We start from the raw sequence: 21,349 nt of genomic DNA, 5'->3' as shown, positions 1-21,349 counted from the left end.
ACATTGAGACAGAATCTGAATACTAATAATTGATGTTTTTCATTTGCAATTTATTCAGTGCATTAAAAAGATACTCTCCAAGCCTACCAAGGGCAAAATGGGGATTGCAAAGTCTAAATTTAACGAATATTGGCCTGATGTAAATGAGAATATACCATCTCGATTGGAGATTGATATTAAAGGCCCCACGTTTGACCCTATGCTTGGATTTCCGAATGGCAGAAAAGAAAGAGGTTTATATTTTTAGCATTATTCGTACTCGAAGTGTTTCGTACCGGTCTTCTTCTTTGTAAGTGTAGGAGTCCCTAAATGAAGATTGTGGAAGGCTCTAATGGACAACGCATAGTGAAATAGAACACTGTTGGTCCAATTTTTAAGGGTAAAACCATATACAAGTCCTGTTCATTTCAAGATGTAATGTTAGAGAAAGGATCTGATTCCGACTCCGAGTTCATCTGGTGTTTCTGCTGAGTCGGCGAAACATATCATCTTGTTTCAAATCTCTGATTATTCTGGGGTAAAATTTCATCTGCGTATTAAAGCAATGCAATCTAATGCAATCTTAGTAGAACTTGTGGCCACTCAATGAACTGCTGTCACCTTTCTTGAGGAAATCATTACTGTTTATGTCAATCAGACGTTTGTATGTGTGGAAGAGCATATGGAACTGTAACTCCTTTAGGGTTGCTGTAGCGAGTCCCTACCTTGGCTTTCATGCATGATGGTTATGCAGCCTTAGGGTTCTGTTTATAAAGTCCCCTTTGGCTAAGAGAACAACGCATCTCTGGATCTGTTTCAGCTTTTGTATGGGGAAACCAGATGGTGGCTGCATATTAATTTAGTTTATTACAGTCCTGACAACACTTAAGTCCTTCAGATTAAACCTAGTTCTCTTTTCCCTTTGGAAAGGACATGATTAATGTTTAGAGATTATTTTCGTATGGATGCATTTGACATTCCACAGAGTAACTTTTTTTTAAAGAGACTTCCTAAATTTGAGGCGTTTTGGTGTGTTATGCCAAATTTTAGTGAGGTTGATGAACATCTTTTACATACCATTCATTTCAAATGAGTGTCAATTAGTCTTATGATAATTTTATGACTATGGCAGACTCAGTACAGGGATTCATAAGAAATGTAAAAATGATCTCTGAAAGCTCATTATTGTAGATACATTCAATTCAATTAATATCTGGAACGTTTTAGGGTTATCAAATCTTTGAAGAAGAGGGGCCTGGCAGGGCTTTTTCACCTTCTTTGCTAGGGGCCGAAATAAGCCAACTTCACAATTGGGAAAAATGGCATATTTTCCCAATTTCCAGATATTTTTTTCACAATTCCCAGATATTTTTCCCTAAAAGGAAGATCTTACTTCAAAAATTTCCCATTTTGAGACTTTTAAGCATTTAAATTTCCCAATTTGCAGAATTTCGCGCGTTTAAATTTCCCAAAATGGAAAGGCTAGGCCTCTTCACAATTTTTGGTGAAAAAGCCCAGCCTGGGGTATGTTGCCTTGCACATGTCAGTAAGTCCGTCTGTTCGTAAGCTTGGCTGAGTGATAACTCAACAATTCCTGGACCTATGGTCATCAAAGTTGACATGAAGGTCGAGCCTGACCAGTAGATGACCCCTATTGATATTGTACAACAATACAGGAAATAAATCCTTAAACGCTATAATATACAGTTACATTTCAAAGCATGAATGTTATATTGAAAAATGGAAAACAGTTTATAGCACATGTCATTCATTTTATGAAGGAGTTTTGAGCAATATTGCACAACTTAATTGGCAGTCAAGACAACACATTGATGTGAAGGTCGATCCTTCTACTGGCATGGTCATAAAAATGTATCGAAAATATTGAAGTATGTTTGATGTCTATTGTCTAATAGCCAGTTATTGTACAATTATGGGGACTGTTTATGATTCACGACGATATATCCCATTTGCCGCTTGTATAGTGTATTGTCATCAAGTCCACGCCTCTGCCATAAGGGGCCAATCGTGTAAATACAAGACGAACAAATATTATACACAACACAACAGTTGTAGGCAAAATATTTATTATTATGTTTATTCAACAAACAAAGCATTGAATATTCGAATAACGATTTTGACATTTAAATACCAAACTTTTGATTGAATATTCGAATATCCGTGTGCATCCCTAGTTTAATTACATACTTAAAAATACTTGTACAAAGCGGTACTTGCACTTTTGCATATTAATAAAAAGGCAAATAATCAGGATGTATACCACGACATAATTATAGGGCTTGACCAAATAAAGAAATCATAGTTTCATGTGACAATAAGGTAATTTAAAAGCGGCTATCATCTGTCAGAAATGATGAAGCAGGTGCATCTTTAACTATATAGTATGGACACCGTTCTTAAAAGAGTAAGATCTAGCTGCTCCAGGGTCAGGGTGGACGAACGGGAGGAGGACTAATTATTTCTAGTTATGTGCAAGACTGCATATATGATTTCACGATAATGTTTAAGGATTGCTCTTGTTTTCAGTGGCACCTTTGACCCACGAGGTGATGGTGGATGCCAATATTCCACTTAAATACAGGGACTATTGTTCTGACAAATACTTGGACTGGCTCCAGTGCATGCGAGAAGAGAGTTTTGGGAGGAAGTTATTTGGTGGTGTTTGCCATCCCGCCAAACATTCAGTTGAAGAATGTGTATACAAAGAGTAAGTTTGGGCTTGCTGTATATTATTTTTTATTGAATTTTTTACTCTCAGAGGTAAGAAATTGAGTTCAGGATTCCTACAATGTGTTGATTTTTTTAAAGTTGATGGTGGTCCACCTTTCTTATGATGAAATGCACTTCAATCATTAATATGTACAAAGAAAATGTGATGAAAAATACTTTTTAAAATCCATTTTTTTCAAAGAAATATAGATTCGAAGGTATCTTAAAAAAAATACCTCTTTGAAAATTTAAACCTCTATGAAACTTTTCAAAATTTCTTTTTTTACTATTAAATTTATATCTTAATTGAATATAAAGTTTCTATCTACATGTAAATGAGCTACACTCAGTACACTGTAGACGACTTACTTGATGATGACAATTAAAGCCTTTTGTACAATAACATGTATGTAATTTAGCTTGTAAGTAATCAGTATATGTGTGGCACATATATACCGTATAAGAAAAATGTTTGGGCTGGGTTTCGTTGAGTGACAATGAACTGCCTTTAGATCATTTACAAACCTATGACTGTTTGTTTTGTTGAATCAATACTTTTAATTCTGATCTTAATTCTGATTGATGTATGGTAAATGCATTGTAGAAGTTTATGTTTGTTTTCTTTACTTACAATATACGGCTGTTGCTTTTACAATTCTCAATCACAGAAAGCGACATCGGGATTGATATTTTAATATATTTTATTGTTTATGCACATGTGCTGTACTATTAAATAACAGCTAGTCGCTATCAAGCTAAAATAAAAGTAATATACAACCAACTTTTCATTTTTCTCTGTGCTTTTTCAGCACTGTTATCCGATGGAAGGAGTATGAAAGGGAGAAGCGATTAAGAGAAAGAAGAAAGAGGCGAATTGAAAAGGGCTTGGAACCAGACCCTGACAGCACGAATACAGAGTTTATGTGATTGTGTAGAAAACAACAGCTTATCATTAAATTTGAGTAGTGCTATTGAAAGATACAGATGATTTATAATCGTTATTTGAAAGAAAAAATGATGATATTTATAGAGAAAAAAACTCATATATGTTGAGGGTTGAGAAATTTGATCAGTGAAATCTACTATGTTAATATCCTTAGATTTTTGAATTCCACTACTCTCTAATGGATTGACAATTGTTGGTAATGTGTACAAGGCACATGTGTTGTATATGCATGACATGTGTAGCTCTTTGTGAAAATGCTTGAAAAAAAGAGCAGTTTTTTGTTTGTTACTTTAGTATTGGGTAATAAATATTTGTTTGGCATCAGATGTACATGTTATTTTTAGAACTTTTACAAGATCTCACTCATTGTACCCACTCTAACCCCTAGGGCAAATACTGTTTTGGTATTGCAAAGCAGAAACTGAATTATAGGTTGTTTTAATATTAGAAGAGAGTTATCTCTCTTAGACATAAAATGGGTCATCTTTGTAGCAAAAAAATCAGATAAATGAAGCAAAATCAATTGAATGAAATTCAGAGGATTTGCAATATTTTAAACATGAAAATGGAAAGTTTATGTATATGGTGTGCACTAAATGTAAATGTGTTTGAAAATCACTAAGAAGTAAGCAAATTATTATACCCCCTATGCTCATGTCGGTAGACCAAAGCCACTAGTTGTCTGAGTGATAACAATGTATGAACCTTTGGCCTAAAACTTGACTTGGAGGTTGGGCATGACCAATAGATGACCCCTATTGATTTTGAGGTCAAAGGTCAAGGTCACGGTGACATTGAACACATAACCTGACAACGCCTTGTCCCATGGTCCTCAAACTTGATATTGAGGCTGGGCGTGACCAGAAGGTGACCTATATTGATTTTGAGGTCAGGTCAAAGGTCAATATCATAGTGACCTTGAATGTGAAAAGCTTGTCCAAGTGATAACTTGACAATGCCTGCACCCATGGCCCTCAAACTTGGCATGGAGGTTGGGAGTGACCAGTAGGTGACCCCTATTGAAATGGGGGTCATCAGATCTAAAAGCCAATGACACAATCAAATTTATGTCATAATTATGTACTTGTTCCTTGTTGCCATTAGGATGTATGTTTATCTTCAAATATCAGTCATCATTTAAGTTCAGAATTTGACCTACTATCCTTATATTTGGAATTTACATTGGTCATAATCTTAAGACTGCCCCATAGGCATCCAATGTGAAATGAGACAAATGAGCTGGCATTTTGGTCCAAACATATTTTATTCAATTGTCCAACTTTTCCTGACAACATGGGGCTCGGGCGGCATAATGTTTGACAAACATTAAATACCATGTGTGAACCATTCATACAAATACAGATCTGCCACAAGTTAAAATTGAATATAAAATCATAATCATTGCATGCAGTTAAAATAAGGTTAATAATTAGTGGAAGATACTGCCAACATTAATGATGGGAACCAGCACATGTTGCATTGTGGTAATTAGAAGTTTTCTCAGTGCCCTAACACCAGATAGAAGGCTTGACACATACTTATTATTCAGTGATTAATGGCGTTTAATGTATTCAAGCAGCATAGTGGATGCAAATTCCAATGAATGTTCCTTTGCAGTGTCTCTTATTGTTTTCATTCCTCCTATTGAACTTATATAATTTCAATAATGATTATTTTCCATTTATTAATGTTTCAATTGGTTTGTAAAATATTTATATTAGGACTTCTAATTGGAAATACTGACATAAATGAATTTTAAAACATTTAAATGTTTATTTTTTTCATGTCACTTATTTACTTTATTCTGTATGTGAACTGAAATGTGAACACATCTATTTCTTTTATTGGCCGTCAGCTTGGCATATGTTTTAACATTATAAAGTGATAGTGTTCTACCTTAACTTATGTTATGTGTATGCCTATCAGCTGGAGGTTGTGAATTTTTGTGGTCAATTTGTGAATGATGTTGTATGTTTTTGGGCTTTTCTATCCTGTACATCATAGGTGACTGTGTCTGTGCCACCATCTTACAACAAACTTTGTATTCTTTAGATCAGTTTAAAGAAAAAAATATATAGCCAAGTTTACTGGTACATTTAGCACATATATACTAGTACATGTGATATCAGGTACTGTCGAACCCGTTAGCTCGAACTCACCGGGACCGACGAAAATACCTTGAGCTTAGGAACCAGCCAAGCCTGAATGATTACCTTTAGTAGAAAGAAATTGGTCCTTTACATCCAGTTTGAGCTAACCAGGAAATCAAGCCTAGCAACTTGACTTGTTTCTCAATAAGTGAAATAGCGGTAATATGAATATCAAAAAGCTAAGCAACAAACGGCTCTTAATGGCATTAGAGACAACGTCGAAGTAATTCCATTTAAAATTTAATGCAAAACATTTTTTAAAAAGTTTCATTTTTATGCCCCCCTTCGAAGAAGAGGGCTATATTGCTTTGCACATGTCGGTCGGTCAGTCGGTAGGTCCGTCGGTAGACCAAAGCTTGTCCGAGTGATTACTCAATAATCCCTGGACGTATGGTCATCAAATTTGACATGAATGTTGGGCCTGACCAGTAGATGACCCCTATTGATTTTAGGGCTCATTGGGTCAATGGTCAGGGTCACAGTGACCTTTAATGGTAAAAGAACTTTAAAGATTGTCCAAGTGATAACTCAACAATGCCTGGACCTATGGTCATCAATCTTGATACGGAGGTTGGGCCTAAACAGTAAATGTCCCTTATTGATTTTGGGGGTCATCAGGCCAAAGGTCAAGGTCACAGTGACTTTAAATGATGAAAGGTTATCCGAGTGATAACTCAACAATGCCTGCACCCATAGCCCTCAAACTTGACTTGGATGTTGGGCCTGACCAGTAGATGACCCCTATTGATTTTAGGGGTCAAAGGTCAAGGTCACAGTGACCTTGAAAGCAAACTCGACAATTCCTGGACCTATGGTCATCAAACTTAACATGAAGGATGGGCCTGACCAGTTGTTGTCCCCTATTGACATTGGGGTCAGCGGGCCAAAGGTCAAGGTCACAGTAACCTTTAACAGAAAAAATTAAACAAATCTTTTCCCAGTGATATCTTGACAATGCCTGAACCTATGATCATCAAACTTGATATGAAAGTTGGGCCTGACCAGTAGATGTCCTTTATTGATTTTAGGAGTCATCGGCTCAAAGGTCAAGGTCAAAGTGACCTTGAATGCGAAAATGTTGTTCGAGTGATAACTCGACAATGCCTGCACCCATGGTCCTCAAACTTGACTTGGGGTTGCGTCTGACCTGTAGATGACCCCTTATAATTTAAGGGGTCATCTGGTCAAAGGTCAAAGTCACAGTAACCTTGATAGAAAAAAAGCTTGTCTCTGTGATAACTTGACAATGCCTGCACCCATGGCCCTCAAACTTGACATTTAGGTTTTTGGTGACCAGCTGATGACTCCTATGAATTTTGAGGTCAAAGGTCATGGTCATAACACACTCTATTCTCACACTTTGAATGGTCAAATTTTAAAACTGCCTCAACAGCATCCAATGTCATTGACAAATCATCTGTCATTTCGGTCCATATAATCCTGAAAGTATGGCGCTCTCTACCATTTAACAAACTTCCAATAAATGTATCCCTAAAGGATAAAGAATAAAAGTCAACAAAAAAATGAAATTAGAAACAAAATATGTTGTCAGCTGGATTTCAACTCATGTCCTCATGTAGTGTTTTATCCTTGACTTAATCTGTTGAATACAGGGGCTGATCGGTTTCACAACATAAAAAGTAAGACATAAGCTTACAGTAGAAGTTGTCAACATTTGAATGTTCGTTTTAAGTCATATCTTCCAGTTGTGTCAACATCCTTTGGGACAAAATTGTCATTTTGATTAACAGTTTTTTATACGCCTGAAGGGTCGTATTATGTTATGGCCTACATCGTCTGTCCGTCTGTCCGTCCGTTAGCAATTCCGTGTCCGGGCAATAACTTGGTAACTAATAAAGCGATTTTCAAATAACTTTATACAAATCATCACTACATTAAAAGGATGTGTCGCGCGCAATTTCCAGGTCCATACCTCAAAGACTAGAATCACCATGGGGGTGCGTTAGCAAATCCGTGTCCGGGCCACAACTTGGTCACTAATAAAGTCATTTTCAAATAACTTTATACAAAGCATCATTACATTAAAAGGATGTGTCGCGCGCAATTTCCAGGTCCATACCTCAAACACTAGAATCACCATGGGGGGGACGTTAGCAATTCCATGTCCAGGCCATAACTGGGTTACTACTAAAGCAATTTTCAAATAACTTTATACAAATCATCTCTACATTAAAAGGATTTGTCAAGCATGCTTTCCAGGTCCGTACCCCAAAGGCTAATTTCACTGGGGGGCGTTAGCAATTCCGTTTCAATATTGGAAGTTTAAGCCTTTGTTGTAAACACTTCACACCTAGTAAGCAGTATACTAGCATAACCTAAATGTTTATTAAAGACCTCAAGCCGAATCTTCCTCGGGCGTATAATGCTCCGTTTCGCGGTGCTCTTGTTGCCTTAGGTAATAGTACCATAATAATAATGCTTTAAGAGGCCTAATTCAACTTTAGTTTTGTATTGCAGTGAATATAAACAATTGAAATTGGTTGAACATATTGTTTGAAAACAAAATACAAATAAAAGGAACATAACCACAACAAATAATACCAGAAGTCCAGGTGGGGTATTGCTTTCAATAAATTTAATGCATAGTTGTGTACATTTTCATTAAAAATGCTTATTTTAAGCACACATGTATATACACCCCTGTATAACATTGATTGGACTGTAGATTATTATTTTAGCATTATATTCTGTATAATGCATCAATTACACTGTACTAAAACAGTGTTTAGATTAACTCAAAAACTCCGATAATTCATAATAAAAGGGGCGTTACTGAAGTAAAAAACCCAAGTCTATGCAAACATGTGTTTAGTTTGGTAAATATGGCTGTTGGCTTAATCATAGCTGCTATGCACTTTCTGTGATATTGATTGAAAAATGTAATGGATTGGAATATAAATTTCGTATTTAAAATTGTAATTAAAATATTTTTAAAATTAGTTAAACCATGTGATTTGTACATCTGTGTTGCCTGCACCTTAATCTTCTGTAATCTTTTATGAGGAATAATTGCCTATGACTATTTAAGAAAGCCTTTATCGTGTATAATTTCCTGTGCAAATTTGTACGCGTCAGGGGTGAGACTGGTGTTATGTTGATTTTATCCGTCTTGCAGGTGCTTCATTTTGATGAAAATTTATATTAAAAAAAGTCATTGTTTGCAGAATGTTGCCTTCTTTGTCTCAGTAAAGGTCAAGGGGAGAATTAATGTGTCTGAAAGGTTTCAAGTTAAGTCGTTTTCAACCCAATATTATGAAATTTGGCCAGTATGTGTGTACACACTTTTGTCAATTTTATTTAAAGGCCATGTCATGTTAAAATAGCTCATTCTGTAAATATTCAAAAACAAAACTGAAGCCGCATTGGTCAGAATATGTGCCACTATGAAATATATATCAGTATCGATTATTGATTATGTCAGGTCAAAAAGTAGGTCACTAGGTCATATTTTTTAAAAACCACTTGATATTGACGATATATATGAAGCGTTATTTTTTAGCCGGATATTTCATCGAAAAATTACGGGTTATAGAATGGCGGGCGGGCGTTAACAATTCTGCGTTAAAGTTTTCATTTTATTTAATAAAATCCAAGTTTTTATCCAATGGTTATCAAACTTGGTCAGACTATTTGTCGGCATGTTATCTAGAATATATATGAATATGGGTCATCTCGGGTCAAAAACTAGTTCACTAGGTCAAATCTTTAGAAGAAATATTTCACGGTAATAAAATCAACAATTTTTATCAAATCTTGATGAAACATAGTCTGAATGCTTGTCTGCATTATATATTGCATACTTTTTAATATGTGTCAAACCGGGTCAAAATCTAGGTCACTAGGTCAAATCTTAGTAAAAATATCTCCACATTTTTTTCATATCTTGATTAAACTTGGTCAGAATATTTGTGTGCATACTTGGTCCGACTATTTGTCGGCATGTTATCTATAATATATATATGAATATGGGTCATCTCGGGTCAAAAACTAGTTCACTAGGTCAAATCTTTAGAAGAAATATTTCACGGTAATAAAATCAACAATTTTTATCAAATCTTGATGAAACATAGTCTGAATGCTTGTCTGCATTATATATTGCATACTTTTTAATATGTGTCAAACCGGGTCAAAATCTAGGTCACTAGGTCAAATCTTAGTAAAAATATCTCCACATTTTTTTCATATCTTGATTAAACTTGGTCAGAATATTTGTGTGCATACTTGGTCCGACTATTTGTCGGCATGTTATCTATAATATATATATGAATATGGGTCATCTTGGGTCAAAAACTAGTTCACTAGGTCAAATCTTTAGAAGAAATATTTCACGGTAATAAAATCAACATTTTTTATCAAATCTTGATGAAACATAGTCTGAATGCTTGTTTGCATTATATATTGCATATTTTTTAATATGTGTCAAACCGGGTCAAAATCTAGGTCACTAGGTCAAATCTTAGTAAAAATATCTCCACATTTTTTCATATCTTGATTAAACTTGGTCAGAATATTTATGTGCATAATATTTTTCTTATGTTTTATATCGGTCATCTCGGGTCAAATTCTAGGTCACTTGGTCAAATCTTAGGAAAATCTTTCCACGTCATAAATTAAACTATTTTTGTCAAATCTTTATGAAACTTGGGTCAGAATATTTGTCTGCATAATATCTTGAAAGTCTTTAATATGGGTCATCCCCGGTCAAAATCTATGTCACAAGGTCAAATCTTAGGAGAAAGAATTTCACAGTCATAAAAATTTATTATTTTTTGTCAAATCTTTACATAACTTTTTTTTTCATATCTTTATGAAACTTGGTCAGAATATTGGTGTGCATAATATCTTGCTTATTTTTTATGTCGGTCAAAAAAGAATTCCACGGTCATAAAAATATTATTTTTTGTCAAATCTTTATGAAACTTGGTCAGAATATTTGTCGACATGTTGTCTTAAACATTTGTGAATATAGGTCACCTCAGATCAAAAACTAGCTCACTAGGTCAAATCTTAGAAAATATTTTCCCGATGTAATAAAAAATTATGCTTACCAAACCTATCAATATCAGTTAACAACTAAATTCAGTTGCTATTTTATAAACACACATACCAGTCATGAATTTCAAAAAATATTTTAAAAATATTTGTGTACATGAAATCTTAGATGATAAAGTGTGTCACCTAGGGTCAAAAACTAGGTCTCTGGGACAGATCTTATTGGAAAAGCTGATGTGTTTATAAAATGTTCATTTTTCCTCACACAAATGGAATAGTGTCTGTTGATCAGGTTATTTGTATGAACGCTATCTCCGATAAGTATAAATATGGGTCTTTTTGGTTGAAAATACTAGGTCACTAGCTCAAATCCTAAGTAAGCACAATTGCATCGTCAAATAAAAAATCCGGCTTTAATGCGGCATTGCCGCATTGGCGTCTTGTTGTTTGTTTTGTTGTTGTTGTTTTTTTGGGGGGCTGGGTTTAAAACTATACAGTCTTAAGTTTTCAGCCCAGTCTCTATAAAGCCCTGTGTAGGTGTATGGTCATGTTTGATTCATATATTAGGGCCATGTCCGTCCAAAAAGAAGTTCACACAATCAAATGCTAGAAACCTCTTGAATTATACCAGTGTATGTATACCACGTGATAAATTGCGTCATAAATGCTCATTCGGAAGGCAGTATTTTGCTTCAAAATGAAGACTTTAAACCAAGATAATTTCACTATTTATTCGCCATTTTAAATGAAACATGGCTCAGTCTACGCCGATTATATTCCACCGCCATCGGTCATTTACAAGAGTTTGATTGAGTTTCATTTCTTAAACCACTTCGAAAAACCTTTTCACAAAACCGCCGCCTGATGGAGAACTGTCAAAACATTATTTTGGATACAGGTTTGTCGAAGTCTTTGGGAAAACTATTCACCGTGTCAAACCCCGGTAATAAAACGAAGGCGGGCTCTTAAAGCAGCATAGACTGCCCTTTGTTTCATTTAAATGGGAATGAAATAGAAAAGTTGTTTAAAGTCATCATTCGAAGTAAAATGTTGCCTTCCGACGTAGCATTTATGACGTTATTTATCACGTGGTATACACACACTGTATAAGTTATATATTAACATTCTTAGGGCCACATTTTCTCAGCAATACTCCTGTAACTTGGCCCGAAAGTGTGTGAAATTAAGGTTTTAAACTGTAAAACACTACTTAGACCCCATTTCTACACAATGATTACGTACGTTGGTAAGAATGGGTGTTTTTTTGTGGTTTTTTTTTGTTAAATCAAGCATATATAACATTACACAACGTTTTTGAAGGTAATACGTTCGATTATGGGTCAATTCGGGATAGCAACATGGATCACTAGATAAGATATTTAAAACAATTTGTAGCTACATTTTCTACTCAAACTTCATGCAACTTAGTCAGAATGTTTGTCTGTAAATAATTAGCTCAAGGTGTTGCCGATCGGTGGGATATGAAGCTTAATTATATTTATAGGTCATTTCCGTTTAAAAAGGTGGTCAAACAGCCAAATTTACAAAACCTCATGATTTGTGTGACCCTGCGAAGCATGGCAGATACATGGCGAGTACCTTTTATTTATTGAACATCAATTATGTATTTTGTGCACAAAGTGTATTTAAATCCCCCAAAAGTCATATTCTGATTTCAATTTATACTGCGGACTTACGAAACAAATGTAAATGGTACCACGGCTATTATAAGAGACAGAAGATTTCTTAGATTTGTGCAACTTTGATTGGTAAGAGTATCAAATCCTGAAATTCTACAACGAATCTAAGTTTGATAGATTGCGTAATGGTAAACCAGCTTGAACGTAGGTAGAATGACATTTAGAACATGACTTTGTTTTGACAACAAAAAAATTTGCTTACACTTTAACGTTAAAGTTTCTGGTTTTCACATTTTGGCATTTTTTTCTGAGATAGTTTTATGTGTGTATGCACCCGGAGATCGGCATATAGTATTCCGTCCGTCTGTCTGTCCCAATGGTGTCCGATCAGTAACTTGTAGTTGAGCTTAGGTCCAGTGACCTCAAACTTAGGCAGGTTGGTCATTGACAACAGATTAACCCTATTTATTTTGAGATCAGTGGGTCAAGGTCGTGGTGACTCTGAGCTGAAAAACCGTTCAGTCAGTCCCAGGGACCTCAAACTTAGTGGGCATATTGGCCACGAAAAGATGAACAATATATTGTATTCGAGTTCATTAATTGTCTTTAGCATGAAAGTTTTGTTGTTGTTTTTTCACATCATTTCTTATTCTAGTTCATCCTTAATAACTTGACTCCCGGCCAAAATATCTCTAACATGTGTATACATGTACATACTTCATTATAAGGTCAATGTCTTAGGTAGTTAAGATGAAACATCAATAGACAAAATAAAACTTTCAGTTTTGAAACTACAGCTCTAACCATGTTCAAAATGAAGAAAAATGGTTGTCACCAGATAATTATCAGCCAATTAGTATGTGTATTGGCATGTTTAAACAAGGACACGCGTTTATAAGGTCACATTTTCAACCCATTCTCATACAAAAAGGTAAAATAAAATGTCTTTTTAGTAGGAAACATGTGCTATTTTGTGAGGTAAAAATATTAAAATGTTCTTTAAATAAAAGGAATATATACCACCAAAAAGTTATGGGTTCGAATCCACGTTCCGAAAGTGACTGGTGTTAAAATGTGTATTTATTATACGGAAGATTCGTAATTGTAGTATAAATGCTCAACACTGCAAAGAGAGCAATACATTGAAAACATGGACTTGTCAAACAGCCAAAAAAGTAACTGTTATCCTAACAGAATAGTGACACACAGCACCTCGAGATAACAATATTATACTTATATACCATTAACAGTGAACTAAAGCTATCAGGAAATGGGGTTACCGCCTTGGATTGGTAAGCGAAAATAACACCTCAGGCTCTTGGGTTTGTGATCTGAAACATCTAGTTTGTTGATATATATTAGGGCTATGACATTGGAATAGCCACTTACAGTTCACAGGAAACAGGCTTCTTATATGCTGGGTATATTTGTTTTGCGTGCACGTACTGACTGTCAATTCATATTCGATATATAACAATACAGTTTAAGTCATTTCGGCTTGCACAAGGCAGCGTTAAAGGCACGGCTTGTACAAGAAAATAGAATTTCAGTGAATACCACATGGCAGCTTTTTATTACGCCCCAGTATATTCTTCTTTCAATGAAAGTAAAATGTCAACTTTTGATCATTCTATTAAGAATCAAAATACAATAATAGTATTTTGCTTAGGTGTTATTCAAAATGGAATTTGACAGCTTTTGATAAATAATGTTGTTGTTTTGTATTGGTACGCTGTCAATTAAAATTTGATATTCCCCACCAATTTACCTAAGTTTATTTGCTAAAGGTTTCAATATTTTTCCTTTCCCTCTGTTTAAAATGTCAACAGAAGAAAGATAAATATTTATATTTCGCCCTTACCACAAATGAAAACATACTATCCATTTTAAGTGTGTTCGCTTTGTAAAAGCTCATGCCGGGTTCTGTTTGAGCCACGTGCATTTACTTTGTACCATCTTCAACTCAATGAATGGCTTGTAAATTTCTTAAAATAAGATTCGCGACGGGGTAAGAAAATTTTAATAAAGTGGAAAACGAGCTTCCTTGAATAAGATTCACTATTTAAGTGTCAAGTGTGTTTATATAGGAACTAAAAAGTGCTGTATCCAGTTTCAGCCATTATCCTATTTCCTCGTTGACAATCTATAGCAAGTACTGTCAAAATTTGCTCTGCAATGAAAACGGTCCGGTGTGGGCCGAGATTTAGTGTGGGAATCAAAATGTTATCCAAACAGAATCTGGACGACAAGCAAAGTGTGTTCACATCCAGAACAGCTTGCCTTAAAATAACATGCATTATGATAATTTGCACAAAATAGCACAAAAATACGCTTATAAATTGTACAGGTGTGTTTGTCTTGGCGGGCTGTGCATGCTTTTGGCAATGCATTTGATCACAAGTGAATTAACGGTTTATGACTTAAGGTAAAACAAATTAAACTGTCAATTGTACCAGCAAGTATGCTTAATTAAATATGTGAAAAAAGAAATGAAGCATCTGGACATAGAGACTATAAAATAAAACTAGCGGCCATTTGCTGGTGTTCCAAGTTCCATCAACCACTGTAAAGTTATTCTTCGTATTATCATGAAGTACAATGTAGTGTTTATGTAGTCCGTGCAACAGTGACATATGACACATTGGCCTTAAAATCAAATCATGGCCAAGTTTGACTGCCTTTTGCAAAATGTGCCACTGTTGCCCAGGAATGGATTTAGCAGTGCGTATTATCATTGCGACCATTACCTATCCATGCCTATTCACCAGGCGGTTGAAGTTGAGGCCATTTCTTTTATTACTAAGACTGTTTCCGCTTTCCAGTAAGATTTGCGTGCATGCATGCGTGCAAGTTCTGAATTCGTGTGGTTTACCATGGTGTTCGCGTAGGTGGTACCTGGACTACAAACATAAGGGTTGCGTTTTTGCAGGGCGACTGTGGACTGTGTGTGCAAACCCTGTGAAAGGCGGCTGTTAAAGTTGAATAAGATTAACACTCTCCTGTTCGTGATTAAGTTGAAATTAGAAATAATGATGATTTCTTTCAATTAATGGTTTTACCAAATTATTAATTTCAGACAAATACTGGTATTGGCATGCAGTAATTTTAATTATTTCTGTATTTGCGAGAAAACTTAATGACCAAAAGTGAAAAGGTGTAAAACTCACATTTCTGTATCGCTCTTTGTTAATTTATACAATTAAACTCAATTTAATAATGAAATACACGAATGTATTTTGAGTGGCTGACACCTGCGAACGTTCTTGTCGTTGTCGGAACCAGATACGGAGTGTATATCAATTATTTTCAGTAAAAGCCACTAATTTACACACGTGTTATATTTTGTTGGATAACATTTACACAGCTCTAATTAGCAAACGTAAACTCTATTCACTGACAAAACTTCACAAATTGTTTCATATTGAAATATCGAAATGATGGTAGAGAAATTTCAACTAATCAAACATTTGATTTGTTGTCAAAACATTTTATGTTGGTCCTATTGAACGTTTTGATTAAATAATTATTTCAGCATTTGCTAGCAACAAACTACTTTAACAAGATCGGTAAAGGAAATGAATATTTTCAAACAATCTCAGAGCAAGCATGATTGAAATGATGGCTATTAATATTTCAAAATGTTTTTAAAACGCTCTTGAGTTTTGGATAAGAGTGTTTGGTGAAATAGGAGCCAGCTTGTAACGAGTTCTACCATTATGGCTGCTGTGTTTACTCTGTGACTATACAATATGTCCCTCTACGCTCCTGACAATGGTTGAAACATTCCAGCCCGGCGGTCCCGGGGTGTCCCGCACAATACACTGGAACATTCCTCCCACAGGTGTTAGGATGGTCTGCAAGTAGTTTCCAGCTATTTAAATACTAATAACATAATTTAACTTATTTGGTATTAAACGTTTTCATTTTCTTTCTTCTGCAGATAGAAATGGAAGCACATGGATTGAAGTCTGCATATCAATTTCTCCCACCTCAGATAAGTAGATCCAATAATTTAACCATGCTGGAAATTCTTATCTTGCCCACGGGCGAAGATATAATGCCCGTATGAAACTCCCTTTTAATGGTCACCACATTGAAATTACCTCCCTTGTTGAAGACTGTCGACTGTAGCATCATGGAAACCTTGTCTTGTGGCAATATTTAGAACGCTAATTAATCATTTCTCGCTTCAAATGTCACCATAAAACAGTTTTTACGCACCTTTCAAGAAATAATGCTTCACTCTCCTTAGAACTATTTAAAGATCGATTTGACTATTAACATAATCTGAATCACTGTGCGCATATCCATGACAACCACGAAATATCGCATATCCATACGCAATTATTTTCACTAAGCACAAAAGAGTTCCAGCAAAAAATACATTTTTACTTAATTTTGTTTAACTGAGGTGGGTAAACCTCGTTTCCGCAAAACACCCTACGCTCGGGTCGGAATGAAGCTATCTTACACGAGCGACCATGGAAGATACTTATAGTCTATTTCTAAGATGTTATGATAATCCAGTATTCAATAATATTCAAAAATATTCAAATAAGATCCGATTGACATTAATGTGAGTTTTGGATGCCTGATAACCCCCTATTTATTTATGAAATTAAGGTGCAGAAAAAAGTACAATATGCATACAATAGTCATTTCCAAGTCCGATTTCAGTTTAAAAAGGAGCAAATAATTTAACACACTTTATATACGCTGTGGACATTTATTATACATATGTTTAATACTATAGTAACCATCAAGCAGTACTCTTTCGAATGATACCAACATTATTTGGGTGCTCCAGGAAATAAAAGTCAATGGAACTATCTGCGATAACTATCCCTAAAAGGGAACACAAAAAGGGGTTTGTTGCCAACGACGTGCCATTCGCATGGCGTTCAACCAGATACTCCTATAAAAACATTATTTTGCTTAGCAACCAAGCACTTTCTGCAACTCACTGTCTGCAACTTGGAAGTGATTTCGCTTACGATCAGCTGAATTTTCAAAGAAGTTAAAAATACTTTATGCACGAACAAACTATATGTTGCAATTCAGTCCATACAATTCAAGTTATATTGCGAGCAAGGACCACTGTTTGTACCGAATGGCCTTACACAAACCCGGCTCACTTGTTTGAGAAAATTCCATTGGTACAAAAACCGGTACACCTCCTCTGTGGTGCAATAATGAAAATGTTTGTATTTTAAATGAAATATCGTAATTGTAAAAGACTCGCCATAATAACAATTTGCGCTGTGTAAGTGCAATTTGGCAACCCTTTAACCTCTATTAAGTAAAATTACAATTCCTGATGAAACTTTAATGAAAAATTGAAAAATGTTATGATTTCTACTTTATTGAAGCTAATCTTTTGTTAAGTATCAACATTAGAATGTAATTTGTGTATTTGATGAAACGGAATTACCTATTATACAATTTGTTTGAGCGAGGTTTTTTTGTGTCTACCTTTTCCATCTAATAGCTATATTAAAATAAATTACAGTACATGCATATATCTCCTTCTCAAGGAGTCGGCTGTAGAATTTAACAGTTCTGCCATGTTAACCATCAAGAAGATTTAGGTTTCTTGCTTATGAATGTATCTTCTTAAAATCAAATTAAACTTATTGCAGAATAAACAGACTAAGACAGAGTCTCCGCTTTTACAAATTAAACCCTTAATCAAGACACTTGTCGTAATAGTATTTACCACTGTCATAATTGCGAATAGTATTCCCGGATAACATTTATTTATTTATTGTCCAAATACAGCTACCATGATATTATCTCATTAAGGTGATGATACATGATTATTACGTGGATAAGGCCACAAATTAAACATTTATTTCTGCTAATCAGATAAAGATTAGCTTCTTACATAGTTATATAGTGGATCTATAACACTTGTCAATGATAAGGGGATTGGTTATGTCATTCATTTACAAATGAAGTAATCATTGTTATATTGCCAATCTAACGATTACAATCTATAATATATTTCTATAATTTGCTTGTAAAAATATGATTTACAAATGATTACAAGCAATACAATCCTTCAATCTGTTACTGTTGCGAACAAATCAAAATGATTTTCGAAAGTACCCTTCTCTTCAAGGCCTTGAATATATACTTAGATACAATGTAGCAATAAGTAATATACACATGCATACTAATTTAAATTAATGGAATTATTTAAATCCGTGAAAATAGTTGCAATTATTCTTATTTGTAAAACTGATTTATAAATAATATAATCGGACGACGATCTACGTTTCAACATCTAAGACTGATCGCTTTTCCAATTGGTCAGCTTTCAAATCCCAGTATATTTGAAGACGTATATACGAAATCAACCCGATCGCAAAACACAAGATGGCACGAAGTTATTGTACAATTCTCACAAAAGTTTAATGCATTTTGGGCGATTCTTCACAAAATATACTGACTTATTACTCCGTATGTTTTACACAAGATTTGCGTTCATTTTATGAAATATTCCTTTTGCTCTGAAATAAGAAGTGATTTCTATATTCTAATTCTCTATGTATCTCTCTTTCTGAAAGCGACTCGCTTTTCCAAAACAACGGGAACATGGGAAAAGTCTGAACAAATCAGTCAAATTACTTTATTATCAAATTACCTCCCTTTCAAATGAATTACAGCTCACCGAAACTTTCTACAATCTTTACACCAATATTTTTATTAAAGTTATTGTTAAAATTATAATTTTTCAATACCCAACCATTTAAAGCTGCACTCTCACAGATTTACCGTTTTTACAACTTTTTTATTTTTTGTCTTGGAAAAAGATTTTTTTGCGCAAATATCTGCAAACCAATGATACAAGATTGCTGACAAAAGATCAGACCGCAGATTTGCATATTTCCGTTCGAAAATCAATGTTTTATGGCTTAAACCGTTACTAACGGTTTAAGAAAAATGCATAAAACATTGATTTTTGAACTTAAATATAAAAATCCGCGATCTAATTTTTTGTCAGCAGTCTTATACAACTGGTTTCAATGGATTTTGGCAAAAATTGGCTCATTCAAAGACAAAAAATAAAAAAAGTTGTCAAAACGTTCAATCTGCAAGAGTGCAGCTTTAAACTCCTAGGAAGCTTATGCATTTCCTCTTATAAATTGCTTTGCTTGAAATGTATCAACAGACATGATATTGCAATAGCTTAGAATAACTACCAACATTACTTGAAAAAGGGTTTGGAGGTATGTTTCTTTTTATCCACACCATGCTTTTGATGTTTTATTTGCAAAAAATGCTTTTATTGGAATTATCTTGCTTCAGATTCTATCTTTTGGTTTTTAAAGTTAACAATTATCCTATTATTTTAACAGTACCCGCATGCAATATCTCTAGATACGTTGCTTAGTGAAGATCAACTCTCTTTACACATTTTGTTTCTTTTTTGATTTGTAAATTAAGAAAACATAAATGGCCAATATTAGTAGCTTTTTATTCAACAAGAACTAAGACGTCCAAAATGATATTCATCTTCTACGCCAATTGGATGACAAGGGCGACGATTCATCAACCTAAGGTGCAGGACAAAACTCCGAACAGAAATTAACATTATATAACATAGCTATTAAAGGTCAAACGGCAATAAATCCGGCCAGTCCCAACACCAAAATTATTTATTTGACATGAAGTTAGTCGGTCTCACGGTTATAATATAAATAATGTGTAAATTCAAAAGTTGACATCTTTATGACATTTGTGTCATTATAATGATTATTCAAAGACACTACAGATAATTTGTATATTTCCTAACGGATATTCACACGATCCCGATTATCGCAGTCTCAGCCCCGATGGTGGTAAGCAAGAGAAGTGCCACAAAAGTTGTGGACTGTTCAAATCTGTTGTGGTGCAGGAACGATGCGCAACTCCTTTTTATACGCCCATTCATAGTACGGGACGTATCAAAGTTTCACCTGCAACGTACGGGCGTGCCGGTGGGCGGTTGGACTTTTGGTACAGTGTATTGTCCAAACAATTCCATTATAAATAATGTCCAATGATCAGAATGTGCATGGGTTTAATATCTTGGTCAAGTTCGATAACTAGCCATATTGCTAGATTCACTCAAAAGTTATCGCCCTTTAATTATCGAAACTACCGGTCTTGTCCGATCGATAACTGCGAAAGCGTTTTCCAATCATCAACTTTGGTCAGAATATGTATTGGCAGAATATCTCAGTCAGGTTCGATTATCAGCCATGTCGCCTCCGGCACTCCATAGTTATGACCCTTGAATTGACAAACACTGTATTAACAGTAAATTTGGCTAACGCACAGACAGTTATAACCAGACTTTGTGTCCTAATATATGACGGGCGTACTTTGCGACATTTTGCGTTCTTGTGGGCCTTTTTTCAAGGACTGCAGCAACGGATGCAGATCTGCGTGGTCTTCTGTAGGATTCAGGATGCACGTCGTTTCACCACGGATGTACATTGTACCTCGGTTTCATACGATGTTTTATGGATTTTCTACTTGCGATTCACGCGCAACTTCAGTTCTATATATAATGACAAATTTAGTGTTAAATCACAGTAACACACGAACACTTAGACTACTCCATGATCGACAACGTCGCATGTACAGTTCACTTCGACGTCTATTCCGGAACACTTAACGTGTACGTTTGGGTATTCATTACGCTGCTGCTACGAACTGTCAGGAGCATTACGATGCCACGGATGAATTAGAACGCAGCGGGAGTCGTAGTATTCTTAGGCCAATGAAGTTGGGTAAGAGATCGGAATTTGAAACTGGGTATTCAGAAAATCATGTATAGCGAATACCGAACCAGGTCCAAATACCGAACTGGCTGGGATTTTGGTATTCGACATTGAACTACC

The 21,349-nt window shown here is 35.0% G+C and overlaps 1 protein-coding gene across 1 annotated transcript; it reads left to right on the top strand.

Annotated features, from left to right (window-relative positions):
- Positions 1–54: 54 nt before the first annotated feature.
- On the top strand, positions 55–3,981 carry LOC128212995 (NADH dehydrogenase [ubiquinone] 1 beta subcomplex subunit 7-like). The gene is made up of 3 exons (XM_052918452.1): positions 55–233; positions 2,527–2,707; positions 3,519–3,981. Exons 1-3 carry the CDS (start codon positions 98–100, stop codon positions 3,634–3,636), a joined length of 435 nt encoding a protein of 144 aa, XP_052774412.1. The 5' UTR covers positions 55–97; the 3' UTR covers positions 3,637–3,981.
- Positions 3,982–21,349: the final 17,368 nt, after the last annotated feature.

This window comes from Mya arenaria, chromosome 13 (genome assembly GCF_026914265.1).
Source record: "Mya arenaria isolate MELC-2E11 chromosome 13, ASM2691426v1".
NCBI lineage: Eukaryota > Metazoa > Mollusca > Bivalvia > Myida > Myidae > Mya > Mya arenaria.
The sequence above is the reverse complement of the archived record's forward strand: the minus strand, read 5'-3'. Positions and strand labels throughout refer to the sequence as shown.

Coding starts and splice junctions, on each gene's coding strand:
- LOC128212995 (XM_052918452.1), top strand. CDS start 98: ATGGGGATTGCAAAGTCTAAATTTAACGAATATTGGCCTGATGTAAAT. Junction 234..2,526: donor GAATGGCAGAAAAGAAAGAG/GTTTATATTTTT, acceptor TCTTGTTTTCAG/TGGCACCTTTGACCCACGAG. Junction 2,708..3,518: donor GAAGAATGTGTATACAAAGA/GTAAGTTTGGGC, acceptor GTGCTTTTTCAG/CACTGTTATCCGATGGAAGG.